Source organism: Pseudophryne corroboree, chromosome 4 (genome assembly GCF_028390025.1).
Source record: "Pseudophryne corroboree isolate aPseCor3 chromosome 4, aPseCor3.hap2, whole genome shotgun sequence".
In the NCBI taxonomy this organism is placed as follows: domain Eukaryota; kingdom Metazoa; phylum Chordata; class Amphibia; order Anura; family Myobatrachidae; genus Pseudophryne; species Pseudophryne corroboree.
In genome coordinates this window covers 819,361,930-819,377,698 of record NC_086447.1, presented here as the reverse complement: position 1 = coordinate 819,377,698, position 15,769 = coordinate 819,361,930, and the positions used below count along the sequence as shown (strand labels likewise).

Below are 15,769 nucleotides of genomic sequence, written 5' to 3'. Positions count from 1 at the left end.
ACTCCAGGTCTTGGATCAAAATAACTCTGTATTCAACAAGTGCCAACAAAGCTTACTTAGAAACCTGACGTTTCAGTATGCCATACATATCTACAGCGAGAGGAAGAATTGACAAACATACATAGAGCCCTTCTATATAAATACTAGCCAGACAGACACACATATGTATATCTGCACATACATACATAAATTCCAGGTAAGCGAAACCAGTTTGGATTTTAAGTTTCGATCAATTGTACACGAGTTCATTAAATCTTACAAAATATTCATTAACAATAGTTTCAGAAACCAGACATATAAATGTAAACCAAGTTTATTTTGCTTTTTAAGTAGTAGTGTTCTTAAAGCACTACAGCATGGTAAACAATGTAAATTAGTACAAGTCATCTCAAAAGCCAGTTTTATGAGTTGTTAAAAAGATGCAAGCCTATTCTAACAGGATAAATATTTTAACCATTTCACTTCTCGTTAATGAAGGCTCACAAATGAGCAACACTCCTCATTGAGGAAAACAAAAAGCTGTTGTCGACAAAGCGACAGCACACACACAAAACAAAAAAAAACAAGAAAAAAAATGTGTAAAAATAACTGTACTGTGTTCCCATACTTTACGTTGCTTTACAATGGGATGATATGCACATGATCTTGCTGCAAAAGTCTATGAAACCTGCAAGTACGTATGCAGTCTCCTACCTCAACTCACAAGAAACCTGTAATTGCTCAGAGAATGCAGCAGTGCCATACTTTTTTGCAAAAGTAATTGTCTTTGTCATTCAAATTCCTTCTATGCTGCAATATCAACTAGAATGAAAACACTCACTTAATTAAAAAAAATATATATATATGAATTTTCTATCGGGGTGAAGATGCTTTTGCAGCTATAAATCGTTTTAAATAAAATGTGACTGTCCTTGACCCCGCTGCCACAAAATGGGTAGAAGGGGGGAAAAAAAAAAAAAAAAAAAAAAAAGGAGAGGAAAAAAATAATCTTAAATCTCAATGTCATGCAAACCTAAAGATGACCGTAGCTTTAAACAATGGAAGATTTCACAGAAAATTTCTTATACAAAAAACGCATAATAAGAAAAAAGGGCCACTAGGTGACGTTATAATTTACAAATTGGCATCATTTTGGTCAACAATAATCAAAGTGATGTTTTCCTGAACAAAATTGATGTTCAACAGGAGGAGGGAAAGTTACGGCATAACTTGGCTTCTAAAAACTAATCACACATTTCTTCAGGAATCTCGTGTGGATTAAGTATGCCTGGAACGGACATCTGAAGTTTGTGTTTTTCTTCCTGGGCTTGCCGTAGGGCTGTTTCTCTTTCTTCCAGGAATAGGTCTGAAGTGTCTTCTCCGGCATACTCCTGTGCAATAAAACATACGAATGCATGAACTGAAAAGTATCTCTGTAAAAACTAAACCTAGATTATATGGATAAAGCAGATATGTTCCTCCGCATCAAAAAACCCAAAGTATTAAAATAAAATAGCAGCAGCAGTTTACCAATACAAACCACACTACTCTATAATTAAGAGAAGAAAACCTGCCCCACCCCCAAAAACCAAACAAAACCTAGCTTAAAAGTATATATTCAAATAACAATTTTCTTCAAACTAAATTGCAACAAGAAAGTTCATAGGTTACCAATTCTGTTTCAGCACCCCATCTTGCATTTATAAAGCACTAATTACAGTATATTATGTATTTTTTAAAAAGGTTGCTACAACAGATAAGAGAAGGAACCCATACCTTTATCTGTACAAGAAAGTCCCTAAGGTGTTCTTTAAAAGCAGGAATATCCTGGTTTAAACTGAAGAGGCCAGTCACAAAAAGTTTAACTTGAGCACTAAAAGAGAAAAAGATCTAAACATTAGTCCCCTCGCCATACATATTCAGTTTGTAAATACATATTTTATATACATACAAGAGCATTTTTCCCCATTGCTAAGGAGACTTTTTTTTTTAACACAATCTGTATTTATTGAAACAAAACAGCAACACACATATAAGGCCACAATTAGCTCAGTCGGGACATAAAACCAGAAAACATGGTTTTCTGTAGCATAACTATATACTGTAGATACAAAAAGTCCCAAAACAGTAGTGTACACCACTGCTGTGTAAATACACGAATAAAAGTACAATTAGAAGGAGAAGAAAAAAAAAAGATTAAAAAAAAAAAAGGAGGAGAAGAGAACACAAGTCATCCATGTCACCTAAGAAGTGAAATAGATGACTAGAAGGGGTAGAAGTTGTGGCAGGAGGGGTAGAAGTTGTGGCAGCGTAAGTAGCATAGTCTGAGGTGTTTTTAAATCATTACCAGGTACTAGTAAAGTCAGAGGAGGACATTTTCGAGGATGTACGGTCTTCCAGAAGAATTTAACAAAATATTCTCTGGAACCACTGGGAGATAGGAGGACGAGTCGAGGATCTACAAAAGCTTGGTATGGTTTCCCTTGCAGCATTAATCAGATGTCTAAGCAAGGATTTTTTGAACTTTGAAATCAGTATATCCATAAGATTGAGCAGCCCAAACTCCGGAGAGTCTGGCAGGGCAAGACCAGCAATTATCGTTGATAACTTTTGTATTATCCGCCAGTACTCAGTCAATTCTGGGCAAAGCCACCAGATATGGAGCGGAGAACCCAGTGACTGGTTACACCGCCAGCAGAGATCAGTTGCTAATGAGACAATTTACACACATTTGCGTACAAATAAATGTATCCAATTCTGAATAGTCTATATATATCGGATATCTTAAAACAGATCATTTTAAAAAGGTATGGTTTTTTTTTTTGTGGGAAACTTTTTTTTTTTAATTACAATAACCGCATTAATGAATTGTAGAATCTGTTATGGAGTTTCAAAATGTAAACAAGTGTATACAATTAGAAATACTTAACCCAAAATGGGGAGACAGGATAAGGAAAATGGGAAGGGGTGGGAGCGAACCCTTAAGTGAAAATCCAACATACATAAACTGCTCTAGGAGTTCTAGAACATACAAAATGACCAAGGTTGCAGACGAGAGAGCAACGACAGCATTTTAATACCATTTGTAGAGCATATCATTTGAATTTAAAAACATTTAAACTGACCACATTATCTTCTATAAATACCTTCTGATTATTAACTTACACGGAGCAGTGTGTGATAACTTGTGCTCAGCATTATCTAATATGCCATGTTTTATCAAAGCATTACAGAGGCATCAATGTACTTAAAACTAATGCACTATTTTAATTATTAGATTTTTTTTTAAAAACTCTTGACTAAGCCCTGACCCCACTCTTCTAAAACGTACATTTTATATTAATAAATGTTATATTGTATTTTATTCAATGGCTGTTATCCAATAAGCAGCTGTAATTTAAATCACTGCTAACAGGTTTGCAGAGGATTATCCAACTAGCCACATAAACCGGCACTTATCAGGCATTATGCTTCGGAGGCATCAAGAACCTGAAGCACAATCTGTGATAAGCAGCCACAATAACACATGGGACAGGGAGTTTATCCCGGATCCCATGCATTATCACACGATCGAGGATTCTTTTTCAGGGGGGGGGGGGGGGCGCGCGGCATTCTGTCTGTGCCGTGGCATGACTCTGTAGCACAGAGCGTCTTTACGTGCTACTTTATCCATTGAAATTAGTCTTATTCATAAAATGCTGCCAATAGGATGCACAATCAACTTATGCAAATTAAAATGATATGCAGCATGCCTATATTATGTGTGCGGCTGCATCTGCATACAAAATGCTAAGCTAATGTCTTCCTAGAAGACACCGTAATGCAGCACCTCGTACAGGCGCGGTCGCACACAGAATATAGGCATGCTGCATATCATTAAATCAGCAGAGTCGGCTTGTGTGTCTCACTGCCGTAGCAATGCGCACAAGACATTGTTGACCAAAAAAAAAAAAAGCCTCACGCTAATAGAGTTGCATGGGACCTGTCAGCTGACTTCCGCCGGGCATCTCTCGTGGAGTGTTGAGGCAAGATGTATGAGGACACATGTTCTCGGATATTACAATTTAAGGCGGCCTATGACTAATGCAAGCACATTACGTTTTGCTTAGGTTTACCTGCTCTCCCTGTACCAAGGAATCAAGATTTTTAATTCTAACAACCCAACGCAGACAGGTCCATAAGGCATTGGTTAACTTACTCTTGCAGGTGAGGAAATGCAGATTTTAGAAGATTAGCCACATATTCCTGAATAAATGGTTGGTTATTGGGTGGATTTGAAGGATTCAGTGAGGCATTTATCTTTCCTTCTTCTACTAGATTAAACATGTATGCCAGAATTGAAGCATGCATTGTTAAGCCTATAGGGACGACAAAAACAAAAAATGACAATGAATTAGTTTGAAGTACAAGACACAAAGTGATAACACTAGAACAAGATATTACGTATAAGGATCTCATAATAAATGTGCACTCAATATCTCTTTTATAAACACACACTTCTGATATACAGTAGGCAGGCATGTGAAAGTGGTGCTTTGGGGGTTACATACTGTACAGCCATTTGTCTCTATTGAGAATGTCAATCATCCTCCATTTATACAGACTTATGACTATCACAACAAAAACCTACATTTACCTTGAGACCCCGATGTTTGTAGTGGTTTTATGCATGTCAGTATTAGAAGAAAATAGCCAACGGCACTTGTGCAAATATCAAAAAGTATCAATGAATTACAGGGTAGGATTACCCATTCCAGTACAACTTTAACCCAAATAAATTCATGTCATGGCACATATAGCCAGCTTATTAGCAAGTGCCTTATGATCCCTCCCGACAAGTCCCTCTCCAGAGATTACAGATTCTACAGGTTAATGCAGCCACTGCCAGGTTGGTCAAACCCACAAATAATTTGCACAGTTAAGTCTCTGTTCCGGATGCCAGTCAGGATGCCGGCGGCCATGTGACAGACGCCGGAAATCCACCACCACTCGAAATCCCGGTGGCAGAATGCAGAAATCTCGAAGTTAAGTATAGGGGTGACTATTAGGATTTGGGCCCACAGGGCAAGGATTAAGCGCTAGAGGAGAATTTAGCTGTAGACCCCCCTCAACATCTTAGCCCTAGCAACCACCCCAGGCAGGTTAGGGGAAAATACCCTGTTCCCAGGTTCATTGTCAGGACGCCCGTGACTGTCATGTGACTGCTGGCATGCCTACCACCAGTATATTCCATCACACCCCTCTGATCAGTACTCCTTTACATTGTAATGTAGAGAAAATGAATAGAAACACATACCAGCTGTGTGAGAAGTATCTGTCACTACAGAAAAGATGTGCTGAAGTATGTCGCAAAAGTAGGTTTGATAAAAACTCTGTGCTGCGGCTTCCTCCTGCGCAACGTTCTGTAATAATGTGTAAAGAATCTGTAATCCTGAAACACAGATACACAAAGATTGGGTAAAACCAGTCACAGGCAGTGCAGATGCAAGGCAGCAAAGAAATTGCCAATATTGAATCCAGACTAAAACATAACATTACAAAATACGAAAGGCTGAACACTAGTGTTAGTGTTTATTCTAGCATTCTGCAGCTGTCACAAACTGTAGTTCCTCTTTCCTGTCTGAGGTGTCTCTGCTCTGGTGATTCTAGCACTCAAGTCTGAGACAAAAATGTGCTAGAAGCACCAGAGAAGAGAGACACTACACTAGGTAAGTTGCAAAAACAAATATACTGTGCAATATACTTCGATTACCTACAGCTCATTAGGTAAGTCTATATTAATGAATACCTAAGAAATTGGGATTTTTGTTTACTTACCGTAAAATCTCTTTCTCTGAGTCCATCTGGGGGACGCTGCGCCGTTACTTGTGGGTTAGAGGTGTGTGGTAGTGGAGTTTGGCACAGAATCTAAAGCTGACTCCTCCCCCCTCTAACCCCTCCCATCTCCTTCCTGCTCAGCCATATTCAGTTAACGTTTAGCCAAGCCAAAGGAGATAGACCAGAATAAAAAAATTAACCAATTAAACCAGACAAACTATGGGAGGGATCGCAGCGTCCCCCAGATGGACTCAGAGAAAGAGATTTTACGGTAAGTAAACAAAAATCCCAATTTCTCTGTCCTCCATCTGGGGGACGCTGCGCCGTTACTTGTGGGATTTCCCAAAGCAAGCTAATGAGAGGAGGGAGACGGTGACGGCATAGCCGTCTTCAATATACGACGCCCAACAGAGGCAGTCTCCAAACCAAAAGTATGAAAACGATAAAACTTTGTGAAAGTATGAACTGACGACCAGGTCGCTGCTCTGCACAGTTGCTCAACAGATGCACCACCGCGAACAGCCCAAGAGGCTCCAACAGCTCTAGTCGAATGAGCCCTAATTGAGTCAGGAACCGAAACATGAGAAGACCGGTAAGCCTGTCTTATGGCCGAAGTTATCCAACGGGCCACAGTATTTTTGGAGGCCGGCCAACCTCGTTTTGGAACATCAATTAAAACCAGTAAGTTATCCGTGCGACGGAATGACTCTGTGCGAGACAAATAGATACGCAAGGCTCGAACCACATCCAGAAGAGCCAAATGAGAGTCCTCCCCAGAAGAAGATGTCGGAGTAAAGGCAGGAAGTACAATGTCCTGATTTAAATGGAATGCTGAAACAACCTTTGGGAGGAAAGAAGGTTTAGTCCGTAGAACCACCCGGTTCTCATGAAACACTAACAAGAGGGGTCTGCAAGAAAGGGCCGCCAACTCAGATACTCGTCTAGCTGAGGCAATAGCCAACAGAAAAACAACTTTCTGTGTCAGATAACGGAGCTCAACTGATTCTAAAGGTTCAAATGGAGAGGTCTGAAGAGCCGTAAGGACCAAGTTTAAATCCCAGGGAGGAACCGGAGGGACAAAAGGTGGTTGAATCCGAAGTACTCCCTGCAGGAATGTTTGAACCTCTGGAATATTTGCTAGTTTCTTCTGAAAAAGAACCGATAAAGCTGAAACCTGACCCTTTAGTGAAGAAAGCTTTAGGCCCTTGTCGAGACCCTCCTGAAGGAAAGAGAGTAGGCGAGGTAGTCTAAACAAATGCGGAGTCAGTCTCCGTTTTTCGCACCATGCAATGTAAATACGCCATATTCTATGGTAAATGCCTGAGGTCACCGGTTTCCTAGCTCGAATCATCGTCTGGACAACCGATCGAGAAAGACCTTTTGCCTTCAAAATCTTGGATTCAAGAGCCAAGCCGTCAAAGCCATCCGATGTAAATCTGGGTGGCGACAAGGCCCTTGAAGAAGCAGATCTGGTCGCAGAGGTAGACGAAAGGGATCTCCGACTACCATACTGCGCAGAAGAGTGTACCATTGTCGACGCGGCCAATCTGGAGTCACTAGAATCACTGCGAGACCCTCTCGCCGAATGCGTTGGAGTAGACGCGGAATCAGTGGGATTGGCGGAAACACATATCCCAGTTGAAATTGCCATGGGGCAGTAAGAGCATCGATCAGGATTGCCTGTGGATCCTGAGTCCTTGCTCCGTAGTGAGGAAGTTTCGCGTTGAGGCGAGACGCCATCAGGTCTATGTCTGGCATTCCCCATCGATCCACTAGAGAGAGAAACACTTCCTGATGAAGTTCCCATTCCCCCGGATGAATCGTGTGACGACTCAAAAAGTCTGCTTCCCAGTTTTCGACACCTGGAATGTGGATCGCGGAGATCACCGGAACCCAGCGTTCCGCCCACGCGAGGATCTGAGCGACCTCTCTCATTGTGGACCAACTGCGAGTTCCTCCCTGTTTGTTGATGTAAGCCACTGCGGTGGCATTGTCGGACTGCACCCGAACTGGTTGACCCTGCACCATGGTTTGAATGCGAATGAGTGCATACCGAATCGCCCTTAGTTCCAGAATGTTGATTTGCAATTTTGACTCCTGATTGCTCCAGCGTCCCTGGAAGTGATGAGTCTGGAAAACTGCCCCCCAACCACTGAGGCTTGCGTCCGTGGTGACCATCATCCAAGACCAGATTGTGAACGGTGCACCCTTTTTCAAATTGTGACTGTGAAGCCACCAGTGAAGAGACTGACGAGTCTTTATCGACAAGCGGATCAACTGCAATTCGAGACGTGGTTCCGTCCGAGTCCAACAGTTGAGAATCTGCGTTTGAAGAGGACGGGCATGAAATCTGGCATATGGAACTGCCTCGAAGGAGGATACCATTTTGCCCAACACCTGCATACATCTGAGGACCGACACTACTGGTAAGTGTAACAGGGTTCGGATTCTCGACTGCAGATCCTGAATCTTGTCCGCAGGAAGAAACACCTTCTGGCTGTTGGTGTCGAATAAAAGTCCCAGAAAAATCATCTTCTGAGAAGGGAGTAGAGATGACTTTGGAAAGTTGATTATCCACCCGAACGATTGTAGAGTCTCCATTGTTAACTGCAGGTTCTGAGTGAGAATCTCCGCTGACGGTGCCTTGACCAACAGGTCGTCCAAATATGGAGTGATGTTGACCCTTTGGCAACGAAGAACTGCGACTACATGGCCTAAGACCTTTGTAAAAACTCGGGGAGCCGTAGAAAGACCAAAGGGAAGAGCTTGAAACTGAAAATGCTCCGGCCCGATTGCAAATCTCAGCAGAGACTGATGTCCTATCCAAATCGGGACATGTAAGTAGGCGTCTTTTATGTCTATTGAAGCCAAATATTCCCCTGGCTCCATGGCGGCGATAATTGAGCGAATGGATTCCATCTTGAATTTTTGGGTTGAGAGATACGGGTTGAGAGCCTTCAGATTCAGAATGGGCCGAAACGAACCATCCGGCTTGTCCACAAGAAAAAGACCTGAGTAAAACCCCCGCCCCCTTTGATGAGAGGGAACCGGAATGATTACTCCATTTTGTAAGAGGTTTGTGATTGCCTGAAGAAGAGCTTGCCGTCTGGAGGGATCGTCTGGGAGAGGTGTTATGAATAGTCGGGTTGGGACCGTCTCTTCGAAATCCAACATATATCCTCTGGAAATGACCCCCATTACCCACCGATCCGGTTTCGATAGGAGCTACACTTCCCTGAACTGAAGTAACCGGGCCCCAACCTTCATTGATCCCTCCAGGGGACCTGAGACGTCATGCCTCAGCTTTGTCGGCAGGCTTACTGGCCGGTCTGCGAATAGCCTGATATCCTCTTCCTCTGAAAGAGCCCCTTCTTGGGAATCTGGAGGAAGCACGAAAGGATTGGAAGTTACCTCTGCCCTGCGTACGAAAGGACCGAAACCTTGTAGGTTTTGGTTTGTGAGGTGCAGATGGAAGGAAAGGGCTCTTTCCTCCAGTAGAATCTGAAATAATCTTCTTTAACTCTGATCCAAAAAGGAACTCACCTTCAAAAGGCACAGCCGTCAATGTTTGCTTTGAGTCAGAATCAGCATTCCAAACTCTAAGCCACAAAGAGCGTCTTGCAGATACTGTCAAGGCTGAAACCCGGGTCTGTAGCGCAACCGAATCCAACAAGGCTTCACCCACATAAGTGAGTGCCTCCGAAATCTGTTCCGCTACGTGAATGGCTTCCGACGGATCATCCGACTGCATTCCCGATACCACCTGTGCAAGCCATTCATCCACGGCCTTAAGTACCCAGGCACTCGCCAGTACTGGACGGAGAGAAACACCTGATAAAGAAAACATAGATTTTAGTAATGCTTCAATCTTTCTATCAGTAGCGTCTTTTAAGGTCACAGACTGTACCGACGGAATAACCGTAGCTTTTGCTAGATGTGAAATAGGAGCATCTACCTTAGGGGCCGTCTCCCAAAATTTCGTATCTTCCTCTGTAAAAGGATATAGAAATCTTAACTTTTTAGGCGCCTGAAAACGAGAATCCGGTTTAAGCCAGGGTTCTTTTAAAATATCCGCAAAGTGAGAATAAGAAGGGAAGGCCGTAACCTGTCTCTTTTGTCGTTTGAAGAAGGGGGAAGGAGTTTCCTCTACCACCGTGTCCTGAATATTAAGAGTCTGACGAATGGCTTCTATTAACAATCTAACACCTGAACTAGTAGAAGGTTCCTCATCTTCCCAAGCCGAAACTTCATCCCATTCAGGATCTACCTCCCCCTCCTCCAATGGAGATGCCAGGGTGTCCGCCTCCTCATCTGGAAATGCTATAGCGGGTAACGGCTGCGATCGTTTAGTAGCAGTCGAACTGCTGGCAGCATTTACAAACTTATTCAAAGATTGAGTTAAATCAGTGAGGCACTTTCCCATATTTTGGGCCCATAAAGGCTCCACCTGAGTCCGAGCAGATTCAGTCTCCCTAGATTGACGCAAATCTGAAATGGCGTCCACCATGTTTTTAACCCATGGGGGCGTCGGCTGATCTGCGGAACCTCCCTGCTGATCTGTCACTGATGCACCAGAGCATGAAGCACATAAGGTACCTGCGTCAGAACTACCTTTAGCCAGCTTTGAGCCACACTGAGAGCAGGAAAAATAAACTACCGAGGCCGTTTTTCCCTTTGTAGGTCTGTCCGGTTTACTAGTCACCTTTTCCATTCTGAAGGTATACACTAAAATAAAATCACCCTAAACCTTCTGACTAATGAGCTGTGTTAACAATCTACATTAAGGATAGAGTGGGACCTAATCCAGGATAACTGAGTGCAAGTCAGAGACTCTCCTTATTAGGTTAATCCCTAGGTGGATTCCAATATGGCCTGTAATCCCCCCTTTGATCAGCCCCCTCTATACTTGCGATTATGTTAAAATTCTCCCCCTGGCAGGCTCCGTGTGTGAAGCGCACAGCGTCCCCCTGTCTCCGTGCAGAAGAAGATGGCGTCAGGCAGATTGGCGCGCGCGCGCGGGCAGAGCAGGGCAGGAAGCCGTCCCTGCACTGCTGACGTCACCCCGCGCTGAAACCGGAAGTTCGGGCCGCCGCGCGCCGCTACTCACAGCGTCCGCGGCGGCTTCTAGCTGGTCCCCGGGAGTCAGAAGATTCTCCCGGACCAGTCTGCCATCTGTCCCCACAACCCTCCAGGTCTCTCACTGCGGTTGTAGGGGAGAAATCTCCGGCGCCGCTCCCGCTGGCGGCGGGGGGCGGGGCTCGGCTTGAAATAAATGAGTGAAATAAATGAGTGAAATAAATAGGGACAGCCCAATACTGTCGGTGACAGATTGTGGCTGTCCGTTACCTTTCTTCTGTCGTCGTTAATGTACAAAGGCCCCAGTGACCCAGGTATGGTGGCCTTTCTAGACAGCATCCTCGAGTGGAATATTAGTCCACTCCATCAATACCTGTCACCCGTAAACAGGGACTAGGCATCCTGTAAACAACAAACCAAAAAAAAAAATCTAGGAGAAATAAAAACTGTGTCTGTACTCCACAGGCACAAAATAAAAACTGAATATGGCTGAGCAGGAAGGAGATGGGAGGGGTTAGAGGGGGGAGGAGTCAGCTTTAGATTCTGTGCCAAACTCCACTACCACACACCTCTAACCCACAAGTAACGGCGCAGCGTCCCCCAGATGGAGGACAGAGAAAGGTATTCATTAAAATGTTTTAAGACAACGTGGAGACAAAATTTAAACTCTTTGCAATAGTCTTCTCACGCTTACGCTCCAGTCGACAGCAAATGGTTTCAGAACAATGAAGCAACACTATATAGTCTACTGGCCCTCGCTATTAGACACAAAAACACAAAAATAAATTCCACATAAAAAGAAACCCATAAATGTGCAGATTAGATAGAATAAAAAAAGTCTTAAAATTACCAACAAAAAGATCTTACCTGTGTCTGCAACATTTCGCATTGTATGTTTAAAGGCCCATATTATAGAGTCCAAAACCAACTTAAACTGTGCAGGAGGTATGGCCAAGAACGCAGGGAAGCAGTGGGAATTTACAGCTTGGAGAAGCAAGAAAAAGTTTGTCCTGTGGTCGGGATATTCTTCAAAGTCCTGTCCAGAAAAATGGTAGCGGTATTAAAGATGGCTAGGAGTGTTTAAAAAAACAAGGAAAAATGAGTGAAGGTGTTGGTTGCCGAGTGCCTTAATCCAGAGGCACTCCGCAGTATATCAATAGTAACGGAGTCACTCCAAAAGAAAAAGCAAGTATGTGCTCATCTTAGATTACAACATCAGAAATACTAGGAGACATGTAACTCAGGAGAAACATTTAGGACTAAACAAGTTTAGGATTGGAAAAGCACCTGTGCCAGATGGTATCCAACCATTTGTGCTAAATGCGTAATTTAATGTTCAGCATTAGATGACCTATTTGTATCAATCAAAAAGACTCCTCAATAGTGTTCATTCTAGCACCATGTACTTTATCAGGGAATAGGGAGTATTTCAATTTTGGGTCAAAATTTTATAGGGGATGTTTCACTACAGCTACAGTAGCGATAAAGTCTAAAATCTTGCCCTTCAAGATTAAAATATGCCCTCCACACTGATTAGGTGCAGGGTGCTAGAATAAAAAACTGCTCAACGTGAATATGGCTCGGACCTAGCACTGTTCTCTCACAATGGTATTCATCCCACATGTACCATTAGAACAGCAAAAGGAAAAAATAGTTTAATATGGTGCTCTGCGGTTCAAATGTAGGTCAGTAAATGTCCATTTTTATTGTCACATGTGAAAATAAAAACAAAGAGTACTGCATCTTCATTTAAGTAGTATTAATAAAGGTTTTAATAATGACATTTATTCCTTTATCAATGCACCACAATAACAGACTTCGCTCTTTCTGCACTCAATATTCAGACTCATACCAGAAGACATTCATAGGGAGGAATTCAATTTTTGAATTCAGATGTTGTTCTCCCCAGCTGCCACTAGATGGTGCCCAGCAGAGCAGTTGGTTGAAATTCTGTGGAAATAATGTGCTTTGGACGCAAATAGTGTGGGCATTTCAGTAAATATTTGATCTCTATGGAAGTTATGCAGTACCTAGTGGCCTTACAGGTATAATGGGGTGGATGTAACGTAGTCCAAGTTCAGCAGCTGTGCAGGACGCCAGTCGAACTGACTTTTTTAAAGGGGCAATCATTTACAAGGCTAAACCATGCATTGTAAACAAATGCCCTTTTAAAAAAAACAGTCTGCTGAACACGGACTTCATTGCATCTCGCCCAAGAGCTTAGTATGTGTGACTGGCATATATTAATACTTTAGTATTTATTATTTGCACCTGCCAGTGTTATGTCTTTGTGTTCTTATGTTTCTTACATTTTTGTGAATAATGTATTAAATTGTATTAATATATAATCTGGTTGCGAGCACTGTCTATTTTATGTGATGTTTTTCTTTTTCTTTTTGAAGGATTGATTAATTCCTTACATTGTAGATTGCAGCAGGTAAAATCGGTCTCTTCACACAGAGGTACAAATTGGTGCCAGTTGCCTCTTTTTTTTTGATCTAGATATTCATAGACGCATAACAGAAGACTGGTGTAAGCCGTACCAAAAAAATTACAGAGCGCATAACATCACTCGTGTAATAGCTTAAAGGAATTCTGAAAACGTACACAGTAAAAAAAAAAAAATACTGAAAATAAACTATGGTCTAGATTAGGGGTGGGCAAAATACGGCCCGCAAACCGATCCTGCCCGGCCCACTGCCTCCCACCAGCGAGCAATAACAAGCGGCCCGACCGGCTGAGCTGCTTGTCATTGCTCTGCACTGCAGTACCTCCTAGCTGCCGGCGGCGCCTCTCTCCCCTGCTGCGTTGTAGCAGCCTCTACCTCCTCCCGTCCACAGTGACAACGGCTGTGTTCAGCCGAAAAGGGGGCAGAGCTATGTGCCCCCCGTGTTCTGTCACTGTGTCACCCCCCCCCCCCCCCGGGTTCTGTCACTGTGTCACCCCCCACCCCCCGGGTTCTGTCACTGCGTCACCCCCGCCATGTTCTGTCACCTTGTCGCCCAGAGGCATCACCGGGTGTGGTGACACCCGGAGCGCACTCTGTACTATTACACCCCCCCCCCCCACTCGGGCCGTGTGGCGCCCGAAAAGTGGGGGTGACCTAATTTAGAAGGGGCGTGGCCTGGTGGGTCTTTTCTATTTCGCTCCGGGGGCATGTCCAGCTTCCTCAAAAATGCTGGCTGACCCCGGAGACTGGAGTGTGTGTGTGCCGGCTCTTATCTGTGACAGGAGCAGAGTGCTGCACGAGATTATCTCACTGCAGCACTCGGCTCCTGTCACAGTAGAAGAGCTGGCACTTTGGTGTAACCCCGTCCAAAGGGGACACAGAGTGCCGGTCGCACCCCTGCACCCGCCTTCTGACACCAATGGTGTCACCCCCCATGTTCTGTCACTGTGTCACCCCCATGTTCTGTCACTGTGTCACCCCCCCGTGTTCTATCACTGTGTCACACCTTTCCCCAGGGGCTATAAGACACTGGATAATTTGCTTGCTGCGCAATAATTATCCTAAATAAAATGTTAATGTGTAAAAGGGGGCTCTACCTGCTGTAATGTGTAAAAGGGGGCTCTACCTGCCGTAATGTGTGTAAAAGGGGCTCTACCTGCCGTAATGTGTGTAAGTGGCGCAATTTGAATAATGGAGACTATTGTGCAGCCTTATATGTATCTATTATTTTTTGCCCACACCCCTTCCACATGAAGCCACGTCCCTATATTTTTGGCAAGTGGGGGGAGCTACTATTTTGTTTGTGGCCCTCGGATACTGACAGGAAATGTGAAGTGGCCCCTCAGCTGAAATAATTGCCCACCCCTGGTCTAGATTCAATTCTTATCACGCTGGCAGCAACTCAATGGCGTCCAAACGGAGCTATGCAATTGTAGCTCTGTTTGGGCGCGATGGCTGCCCGCATCTGCATTTCAGCCAGAGCTAAAATGCGCAAAAAGTGACCCGTTTGGGCGCCCAAACAGCACTTTTCGCAACTGCTCCCAACACTTTGGGTCAGGTTTAGCCGCTTTACTTGGCTTAACCAGACATATATGGGTGCGATGAGCGCGAAAACCAGAAACCGGATAATCGCCTTCAGTGTACTAAAGGGACTGGTAATGTTAAATGAATTATACAAGCACTGGACCTAGTGCAAAAACATGTTCATAGCTAGAACTGCAGTAGAGGTAGATTTTAATGTTGAAGTTTAGAGGCCCTTTAAAGCATCTAGGTGATTAAGCCAAAGAATGTATTTGGAAGTAAAGAGTAACAGTCAGGAATGTACTCATGTTTGTGAAGTTGCTTCCAGTAGCTGAATTTGTCCGGTTGAACATTATGGACTTATAGCAAAATGTCTCCAGTCAGCACATTATCCCAACATCTATGCTGACATCAGACATGTACATAGAATTGGGGTGAATAAACAAGCACCAACTTGGAATTCTCAGTACGCTACACTGCAGATAAGCAATGCTAGTCAGTAAGTTAGTGCAGACGGTGTCTGGTATACATCTGACCTGGTATACATCAAATATCTGTTTATCCAGATTGGTCACATACCTTGTTTATCATGTTTAATGTGCATTCAAAAACAGCATCAAATATTTGAGGTATTTCAGCTGTAATATGGCCTCCCAGCTTGTTTACAATGGTGGCCATTGTGCTAAGTACTTCTGGCTCTCTGGCGGCTGGTACATTTCTCTGGTAATCAATTAAAACAGCATCCAACAATGGAGGGACAAAGTTCTCTGCGACCTTAAATAAAATAACATTTGTATTTACATTTTTTATTTCCAATATAGTCCAATGCCAGAAAGGGGAGAATAAAAGCAAACAAAAAAAAAAAAAGAACACTCAACACATTGTATTACACAAAAGGAAAAGTGTACACTAAGTTTGGGCATCTAA

At 43.4% G+C, this 15,769-nt stretch overlaps 1 protein-coding gene across 1 annotated transcript in view; it reads right to left on the bottom strand.

Annotated features, from left to right (window-relative positions):
* Positions 1-297: 297 nt before the first annotated feature.
* The window catches only part of XPO1 (exportin 1), a 232,646-nt gene continuing 217,174 nt past the window's right edge, over positions 298-15,769 (bottom strand). The window contains exons 20-25 of the mRNA XM_063918496.1: positions 15,422-15,616; positions 11,740-11,908; positions 5,276-5,410; positions 4,178-4,337; positions 1,756-1,852; positions 298-1,370 (exon numbers count right to left, since the gene is read on the bottom strand). Of these exons, the coding sequence (XP_063774566.1) occupies positions 1,224-1,370; positions 1,756-1,852; positions 4,178-4,337; positions 5,276-5,410; positions 11,740-11,908; positions 15,422-15,616 (903 nt within the window). The 3' untranslated portion in view covers positions 298-1,223. The remainder of the gene's footprint in view (positions 1,371-1,755; positions 1,853-4,177; positions 4,338-5,275; positions 5,411-11,739; positions 11,909-15,421; positions 15,617-15,769) is intronic.